This window comes from Centruroides sculpturatus, unplaced genomic scaffold (genome assembly GCF_000671375.1).
Source record: "Centruroides sculpturatus isolate CEXI.00-Female unplaced genomic scaffold, Cexi_2.0 scaffold1235, whole genome shotgun sequence".
Lineage (NCBI taxonomy): Eukaryota > Metazoa > Arthropoda > Arachnida > Scorpiones > Buthidae > Centruroides > Centruroides sculpturatus.
The window spans coordinates 9,449-19,842 of NW_019385386.1; the positions used below are offsets into that span (position 1 = coordinate 9,449).

Consider the following 10,394-nt stretch of genomic DNA (forward strand, 5'->3'; position numbering starts at 1 on the left):
AAGCAGTGGAAGCGCCGCTTCCCTTGTATTTTCTAAAATATAAATACATATTGCGCGATTATTTCCATATTTTAACGTATTTTGGATTAATTAAAATTAATATTTTATTATAACTGATTTCGTATGTCCCATCTATAAGGGGATGTAGAAAAAAATGTGTATAATTCTTGTACAATGTTAAAAAATTAACTGTTACTTTGGTAGCATCATTTACAACTAAATTTAATGAATGAGAGAGATGCATGAGGTACAGAAAAAGCTCTAGAATTTATTTTCCTTAAATTTACGATTTATGTATCCGTTTGTCATAAAAATTTGTCTTTCCACTTTTTCCCGATACTATAAATATTCAACTACAAAGTAACCAGTTTTGACTTATTTCTACTTAAGAAGTAATTAAATAATTAAGAGATCAGGGAATTGGATACATAAATAAAACCCTGCTGAAAGAGCCGGAATTTTACTGAACCAATCACTAGCCGAGTACAGTGGGGACTGATTTCTTCGTATTATTAATGTAATAAAGACAGAAATTTTTCTAGTTCAACGAGAGTGACTGAAAAGTAAATTTTGGAAATTTCCGTGGACACCTGGTCCTAAAATGAATTAGTTAGAAAACAAACAACGGACAATCTATTAAGTTTAACATATTTAGATTTTTACAGCTATCGTAAGAAAGGTTTAAAATTTACAACGACTCTGTCGCATCCTTTGAAGTATACTAGTGATGCGACAAAAGAGGCATTTGACATTGGCCAGTATCGGCACCCTCGGGATTTAGCAGTCCGCGTGCCGTGCAATCTACTCTGATTCCATCCATTAGCCACTCGTAGGGAGTTATTTGACTAAGTGGATTGTTTTAAGATTTAAAAAGAAAATAATATTTTATGTTATTTTTATGTATGTTTCTTTTCAAAGCTATATTTAATTATAATTTTCTTTAAAAGTATATTCATACAACTGAAGAATATTTTGTACCAGGTATGGTATCGATACATCCACCTCACATTTCATTTCACCAAGTAAGTTTTTATTATTTTATTTTTAATTGCGTGGCTAGCAATTCGAAATGTAATTGTGATATGAAAAATACATTTAGAAGTCTACAGTTTTTACTGGCTTATCGAACAAATGAATACGAATGGATCCTAGACCATCACATGTAATTAACTGATTGCCCCTGGAAGTTGGCTTCTTACAGAAACACAGCTTCCCTATCGTCAAATGTCATGGCACACCACAGCAGTATTCTGTGTGCATTTATGCACACAGAATACTGCTGTATAAACAAGATAAATAATTTTGAAATAATGATTTCAATTCATTAATGAGTTAATGATGAATCCATTTACTTTGTTAAAATATTTCACATGTAAGTTTTATGTATTTTTAGTACAAAACTTTACACAAAATTAAATTTACATCCTAATATTTCATACTGTAATATAGATTTCCTATTTAAAAATTTACACTTTAACTGTTTAACATTTATATTATTGTATTTAATTATTTTTTTCACTTGAAAAAGTTACTTTATGTTTGAAAGCATTTATCTTAACAGATTCCCTGAATATCGGATAGCATTAATTTATTATATATAGTCTATAGTATATAAAATAGTTGATGATAAGGTTAAATATTTAAAAATATTTTTTATATGTTATGAATAGAGCTGCTCGGGGAACACAATGGGATAAATGCCAAAATGGAAATTTTAGAATACTGAAAAAATAAAATTGTGATTGAACCATAAATCTGAGTAAATTTATTCTAAAATCAATCTTTTAATGAAAGTGTTTTGCAATCAATCTAGTTTCATAATGACATAATTGAAGTAAGAATCAAATAGATCACACCAAGGCAATGGCAATAGAAATAGTAATAGATAGTGATGGTGCTTACCATTATGTTTTTCAAAGCAGCTCAATTATATCTATATAAACATTTGAAGATTTAAACAAAACAATGTTTTCAGTTTTTACATGAATATAATATATTAAACAGCTTATAATAGACAAATAACAGATAACAAATCTGTTAATCAAAACAGCTATAACCAACTATATTTGTCAACCAAAAAGCAAATATTAACATGGAGAAAATAAATTAATACTCACTTATTCTTCATAGTATCAATATCAATTGTATTCTGTTGAAGATATGTTTCTGATAAATTACATAAATATTTTGCTGCATTTTTCATATTAACAGCAGTTGGTCTAGCTGTAACTAAATATTCAAGTTGTTTAATTATAAGTTCATGGAGTTGATCCTTATTTACAAAAGATTTTTCTTGCAATTCAACAGCTAAGCTTAAAGCTCCAACAAGTGCAATAGCTGGTGCACCTCTGACCTAATATTTTAAAAAATAAAAGTTATTAACTACTTTGATAAATTATAAGCTTTTTGAATTGTCAACTTTTTATCATTAAACAAACAAAAAATTTATAATTTTAAAAGTTATAGAATTGTTCTTGTTTTAAGTGAAAGTATTAAATTTTTAAAGCACTAAAAACCATAAGCTGAAAATAAACTAATAAGATATTTAAAAATTTCTAATAAAAATTGTGTGTTGATAAAACTTTTAACTAAACTTCAAGAATAATACACTAAACAGACTGCTTGTACCTTTTGTTTTAAAAAAGATATTATCAAAAGACAATCTGTTTAATGTATTAGTCTAAAAATTTTGATCTTCTAAATATCTGAATCTGGTTATTTTAAAGATTTAAATAAATAGTGTGTAATTGTTATTTCTAAGTAGAGAAGCTATCATTTATAAGAAATTAAATTATTATTGTAAGCAGATCAATTAAATTTTTAAAAAATACACGTATCTCTTATGTTTATCTAAATTATTTGTTTTTAGTATTACAAAATTTTTCCCTTAAACATTTTCAGAAAATACAATAGAATTATTGTAAACACTTTGGACTCATATTGACAATAAAAATTGGATAAATTTAAGAGGTTTTAAGGATGAAAGTGCCAGGAGTATATAAAATCTTGGTCATGGACAACAGGCTCAATAGGGATTTAGAATATGTAGTAGCTACCAGTTGCTTTTCACTCAGTAGACTAAAAGAACATAAATATACCATTGAGAAAGGAAAGTGTCACAACATTGACTGCCTGCACATCAGATCCAGGTGCAGTGATATAGGTTAAATTACATGAAACTTGACTATTACATTCCACTAAGCATGGCAGATTTGAAAGGTCTTGAACTATTATAAGTATTTAAAGCAACAAAATAGGACATTATATTAACTATAAAGATGCTGAATCCATCTCCACAGCATGGTTGTGTTATTATAGTTCTTTGTAATTGCCCTTATTCATTCATCTGTTAAAGCATTCCTTTCATTTTTGGATGACCTGTTGCAAATTCTGCATTAAGAACAATTGTAATGCCATCTTGGTAACATATTCATATATGTTCACACATTTTATGTATACTTTCATATTAGATCTATGAATTTCATTTTGTTTTCTTTTACTTTACCTTTGTTTTTGACATTTGCATTTTATTCAACTTCTAATTGGTTGTCTTGGATTTACATTGCAAAATCAAGTTCTAACATTTAAATTAAATCAATGCTGTAAAATAGAAATGGTCAACTTTAAAACACTCTCTAGAAGATTGTAACCTGAAAAAGGCCTATTGAATAAGACTGAAAACATTTTGTTTTGATAAAATTTTGCTTTTGCTGAAATATAGAAGATAATGAATTAATTTGTCTTATGTTTCCAGTTTGTTCATATATATGTCTGCAACATTTTCAAAATTTGCAAAACTGCATATAATTCCAGTATAATGTGATTTATCATGATAGCAAACTAGATTAATAGTTTGTTAATAGATTAATAATATGTAGATTCTCTACATTATCAATTATCATAATTTATCATGATAAATGACAGTTTGATATATATGCACTAGATGGGGCATATAGTAAACTTTTAAAAACTATTCCATTCATAACTAGATGAAAAGTGTAAAAGGGCTGTTGAATAATCCAAAATATATTCTGGGACATTATGCATTAATGAATAATAAATACAGTTCTATTTTCCAATGAAACAATAGTTTCATGTCTACTTATTTTGAATATGTCTACTTTTTCTTAAACTTCCTGCACTTTAAGAAAAGATATACAGTCGACCCCCCCTATAACATGGTAGGAACGTTATAATTTTTATGAATCCATTTTCTACGAGTCCAGACAATCACAGCCCGGCACATATGCAGTTTACGGACTATGGCTGTTTGAAAGGTTTCTTTCATAAAATTAATCGATTCTAGACTAATTCGACTCAACATTTCCAAAATATGTATAATTTTTTGGGAATAATCCATATAAACTATGCTATAAACAAAAAATTGTAGGATTACTTACCGAACGTGCACCATTCAACTACACCATTGCTTAAGCTTGTTTTCGTCGTGGAGCTTGTCATCGAATGGCGCTCACATGCTTCCTGATAAATTATTTTTTTTGCGAAAAATTCGCTGAACTATGGAGATATCATTAATATAAATATAATTTTTATGGACATTAAATAATAAATGGTTTTTAGTAGGTCCACTGCTCGTTTAAACTCAACGGTTTGTACAATATCTGCTATTGGTCTAGATTCAACCAATCCTGTCACAACACGAGTCGGTGATGACGTTTTACTGAATTATATAAGTTTTTTTAGCATGTTTGTCGAATACTGTCACAATTTTTTCGCCATGATATAGGAATCCGAACTATAGGAACTTGTGTTATGGGGGGTTGACTGTATTTATAAAATTTTTTAAATCCTAAAATTAGAGAAAATACTTTCTAAAAAATAATGAAAGTGATTGAATACATAATTTTATTACTGATTTCTCTTTTTATATTATTTTTATCAAAACAGTCCAATAAATAAATCAATTTGTATCTATAAGCTTGTTTATAGACGTATACATATTTCAGTTATTTTATAATTAATCTAAATATCACTTTTACTGAAATATAAATCAAATTTTTATTTTCTAAGTGGCATAATATATTCAATATTTTAAAGTTAATAAATTAACATTTACAATAGCCTTCATTTTTTTCATACCTTCATATAATGAATTGCATCCCATCCATCTTTGACATTAGAAATAGGAATATATGATGTTTGGTGAGGAAGTTGAAGCTGATCCAAAATCTTCAATTTACCTTTTTCATATATAATAGCTTCCAACATTTTCCAAACTAAAATTGCAAGTAAATTATAATACGAATGTACTATACTTGCTTTACATATTTGTAATATATACAAATATAAAAATACAAAAATTATATATTTTGTAAAAATGTTTATCATTATTTAAACATTATAAAATACTGATTCTGTTAGTAATAATATCCTAATTCCAAAACACTAGAGTAATATTATAAAAACATGTTAACACTTTTGAATAAGTAAATATTTAATCTTTTTTTTGTAAATCAGACCGAAATTTTAAACTCTATTTATTTACCTTTTATTATTATTATTATTACACTCTGTGTATATATCTAAATTCTTTTAAATGCTTACATAAATTAGAAAGAATTTGAAAAACTATGTATTCAAAATAAAAATATCTATTATTCAAAAGAAAAGTATTGAGTTTTCATTTCACTTTATCTTATCCATAATTTTCTAAAAGTATTTGAATTTTGTTATATTATCTTGTATTCTATATTTCCATAATTTGATAGAAAGTAAAAGGAAAATGTATCATCATTTGGTGTAATTATTTGTGGTAATTCTTAATTAATATTGAATATAATCTGAAATTATTTGGAAAATTTCCCTAGTAAAAATATTACTTGAAATTATTTGCTAGTAATAAATGATTCCACGTATTATGAAATGATGTCAGGGACAGAACAATGGACTCAGTCTCTGACTGTGGGGAGCATGGAAGGTTTTGAGGAATTTGGGGCATAATGGTAAGAGTTTGTAGGGAGCACAATTCTTAGAAGAAACAAGAAAAGGATGAAAGGAATAACTGAATTATAAGTAAAATAATTTCCTTAGTGAAGTGTTAATGAAGTTGAGGGTACATCCTGAATGTTAATAAAGTCTCTCTCAGAAATTGTAAATTCATTATGAGCATAAAGTTGATCAAGAAGACCTTCCTTGTTTCCTAACTGATGGATTAATGCTCATAACAACAGCTAAAACATTTCTGGGGAACTGCATGTCCCCTATCAACATCAGACACCCTAACTAAAACATTCAAAACAATTTCAACCTGTCTGTTGTATCACAGTTGCATCAGCTAACATTCAGAACATGTTATGGCTTTTCTTAATCACCGCAGCACGTAGTGGTCAAATATCATGAAAGTCACAACGCGTATTTCACTTTGTGGTCATTTTGCGTTAGTCACAACGTGTTGTGGTTGTTTTTACAATAAAATTTACACTGAATAAATAAAAGGCTCCAAAAGCATTATATGATGATGTTATATTCAAAACTATTAAAGAACAATTACTACAATATAGCTGAAAAACAATAAATTTGCAACTAAAAATCAAAGAAGCAAGATAATTACACACCTTAAAAACCTTAAATCACCAGTAAAAACTTTAATATACTTAATATTTAGACAAATGTTTTCAATCTACTACTTAGATCATCTTCAGGTCTAAAAATTAAGTATATTAAAGTTCTTTACTTGTTATTTAAGGTTTTTATGGTGTGTAATTATCATTTATGCATATCCAATCTGGTATAGAAGTTTAACATAAAGAATGCAAGTTTTTAGAAAATTTATGCATATTTTATTTTAAAAAATATATACATTATATTCTAGGTCAGTGGTTCCCAATTAGTTTTTCCTGCGTACCACTTCAAGAAAGAGCTCAAACTCACGTACCCTTTATAGCAGAAATTCATATTAATCCATACTAATATTATAAATTTGAAAGTAATTCTGTCTGTCTGTCACTGAACAGGTTTTAATAAAATTTGGCACAGAGATAGCTTACATGTTGGAGATGGATTTTACTGTGAGAAAATATCTTACTCCCACGAGAAAATTTGATATAATGCGGGCGAAGCTGTGGGTAGACAGCTAGTGATAAATAGAATAAGTTTTTTTTACATTTATTACCTTTAAAATACAATTCTAATAATATTGAAAATAACATAAGGTTATTTAATTTTAATGTGACAAATGTGCACGATTTTCTTTGCACAACTTTGTAAAATCTGGTTGCTTTTTGGTCAGCTTCAGTCTCAAGTCATCTTCAAGTTAAAGTGTTTGTCATGGCCGAAAATCCACTCTCGCAGATGTATGTTGTGCAAAATGGTAGTAAATATTTTATTGCCGCTTCGCTGACATGATAATTGTACAATTAACACAAATTGTTTTAATTGTGCAATTTTTGTTTCTTGTGTAAGAATTTAATTTAGGTATTGTCACAAATGCGTTTTTTGATGAAATTTAGAATATATTTTTAATTATAAATAAATGAATTTGTGCATTCAATATCATGTTGTAAATTGCCAAATTTTTGATGGTCCACCCATTATTTCTTTGATTGCTTCATCTCATGCATTTAAATTTTAAATCGACCAATTTTAGATTGCCGCGCATACCCCTTCACCCAAAACATAATCCCTTCACGCAATTGGATAATAAGCTCTGTTTGGATAATGAGTGTTGGTAAACTCTTTAACCTCTCCCCATTTGACAGGGAAGTTTTTGTCAACTTTCACTCCTTCTGATGACGTCTTGCTTTGTTTCAATTGAAATCACCTTTCTGTTATTTTAGAAGCCATGATTTGCACAACACTTAAATAAATGTAAATACCCTGCACTAAGGTGATGTACGTTAATAAACAAGGGATCAAGCCGAATCCTAACGGGAGCTCTATACTTCAGATATACTAATAATATATTCTAATAATACTAATATATTATAAAAATAGAAGATTGTCATTGGCAACGGCAAAAGAGTGGAAACATCATTCGCACTTGTTCGCAGAAAGACCGTTGTTTGCCTCACGTAACTGTTGAATGGAAAGTCCGTTGTTCACAGCAGTCTGTTGCTCGAGTCACATAACAGCCAAACAGAAAGTCCATTGTTTGCAGCGTCCGTTATTCAAGGCGTATGTTATATGAGGCACCACTGTATATAAAAAATTATATACTTTTCTTAGTATGTTTGTTTATATGTAATGACTTACATATAAACAAACATAGTAAGAAAGTACTGTATATAATTTTTTATTTATTTTTGTGGGTCTCCAAAATGAATTAATCAAATTCCCATAAAAATCTATGGTAAATGAATAATCGGTTAACGAACAATTTGGATAGCAAACAGTCTTGGATCAAATTATGTTTGTTAACCGATCACCATGGGCGTAGCCAGAGTTTTGTTATGGGGGGCCTAGTGGAGGCCGACCTGACACAAAATTGAATTATTTCAAATTATTGTTCATTATTGGGTACCGAGCAAGCCGTTTACCTTTTTTTTTGTATTCAAAACTTTTATTTTAGATTTAGGTGTTTACAAATCGACTCAACACTTTTTCGGCTGTGATTTCCTGGGGGGCAACAGGTTCCCTGGGAGGGGCCGTGCCCACCCAGGCTCCCCCCTCGCTACGCCCATGCCGATCACCCACTGACTGTATTGTTAAATTTCTTCCAGACTATAAGTTACAAATTAATTAATTTCTAGTCTACAAATAGTTCAAATATTTTTAAAAATCTATTATTGTTTTATTTCATATCAATTCAATGATGATATATATCACATTCAATTATTTTAGAATTTATTTATTTATGTTATATTTATATTTTTGTTCTATATATGTATATTTTTTTGTGATAAAGATAACTTTTATCACAAAAATATACATATACAGAACAGATATATATATATATAATGTTAAGATATCAATTATGCAATGAATGTATAATGCCAAAAAATTTTTACTGGATATTTAACATAAAGATATAATTTGGAATATGCTATTTATCTTTAGCAACATAAGCATATTTCTCAAAAACATTAGTTATCTGAAAATAAAAAACATTACAAATAAATAAAAGCAGATTTTTAAATAGGCAAACAATATCCAAACAATATTAAACTTAATATATAAACAACTTATTTCATTAAAAAGAGAACCAAGCATACTGTCAAAAAAACATGTTTAGCCTCAGGCAAAGTTGTAAGATAACTAAATCCATGTATCCTGATTACTTTCTCCTATGAATTCAATTCATAACAAGTCAAATACGTTTCTTGTTTTAGATCCACGATTTCTTCCTTTAAAATTCTTTATACAAAAATATTTAACGATTTATATACCTGTAATTTAACATATAACTTTTTTATTATTTTGTTCACCGTTTTCTTTCCAATTATTAGGTCAAAAACCACTTCAGAATTGCAATTATGAGCTGAAAGATTTTCTATCGAAACTGAATTAAACGTGAATTTTAAGCATCATGTTAATGTTAATTAATATATGATACAAATAATAATGTTACAGGTTGAAATTTAATATCGTAAAATTAAGGATCTAAGAATATGTCATGCCTAATTCATTAAATGCTTTAAAATTTCAACCTGTAGCAGAAATATAGTACATAAAATAACTGTAACGAGTCATTGAAGTGTTGATTTCTATATTTAATTATAATTTTCTTTAAAAGTATATTCATACAACTGAAGAATATTTTGTACCAGGTATGGTATCGATACATCCACCTCACATTTCATTTCACCAAGTAAGTTCTTATTATTTTATTTTTAATTGCGTGGCTAGCAATTCGAAATGTAATTGTGATATGAAAAATACATTTAGAAGTCTACAGTTTTTACTGGCTTATCGAACAAATGAATACGAATGGATCCTAGACCATCACATGTAATTAACTGATTGCCCCTGGAAGTTGGCTTCTTACAGAAACACAGCTTCCCTATCGTCAAATGTCATGGCACACCACAGCAGTATTCTGTGTGCATTTATGCACACAGAATACTGCTGTATAAACAAGATAAATAATTTTGAAATAATGATTTCAATTCATTAATGAGTTAATGATGAATCCATTTACTTTGTTAAAATATTTCACATGTAAGTTTTATGTATTTTTAGTACAAAACTTTACACAAAATTAAATTTACATCCTAATATTTCATACTGTAATATAGATTTCCTATTTAAAAATTTACACTTTAACTGTTTAACATTTATATTATTGTATTTAATTATTTTTTTCACTTGAAAAAGTTACTTTATGTTTGAAAGCATTTATCTTAACAGATTCCCTGAATATCGGATAGCATTAATTTATTATATATAGTCTATAGTATATAAAAATAGTTGATGATAAGGTTAAATATTTAAAAATA

At 28.0% G+C, this 10,394-nt stretch overlaps 1 protein-coding gene across 1 annotated transcript in view; it reads right to left on the reverse strand.

Annotated features, from left to right (window-relative positions):
- LOC111638401 (methylthioribose-1-phosphate isomerase-like) overlaps positions 1-9,599 on the reverse strand; it is a 17,121-nt gene extending 7,522 nt beyond the window's left edge. The window contains exons 1-4 of the mRNA XM_023384107.1: positions 9,384-9,599; positions 9,171-9,312; positions 5,101-5,237; positions 2,118-2,353 (exon numbers count right to left, since the gene is read on the reverse strand). Of these exons, the coding sequence (XP_023239875.1) occupies positions 2,118-2,353; positions 5,101-5,229 (365 nt within the window). The 5' untranslated portion in view covers positions 5,230-5,237; positions 9,171-9,312; positions 9,384-9,599. The remainder of the gene's footprint in view (positions 1-2,117; positions 2,354-5,100; positions 5,238-9,170; positions 9,313-9,383) is intronic.
- Between the last annotated feature and the right edge of the window lie 795 nt (positions 9,600-10,394).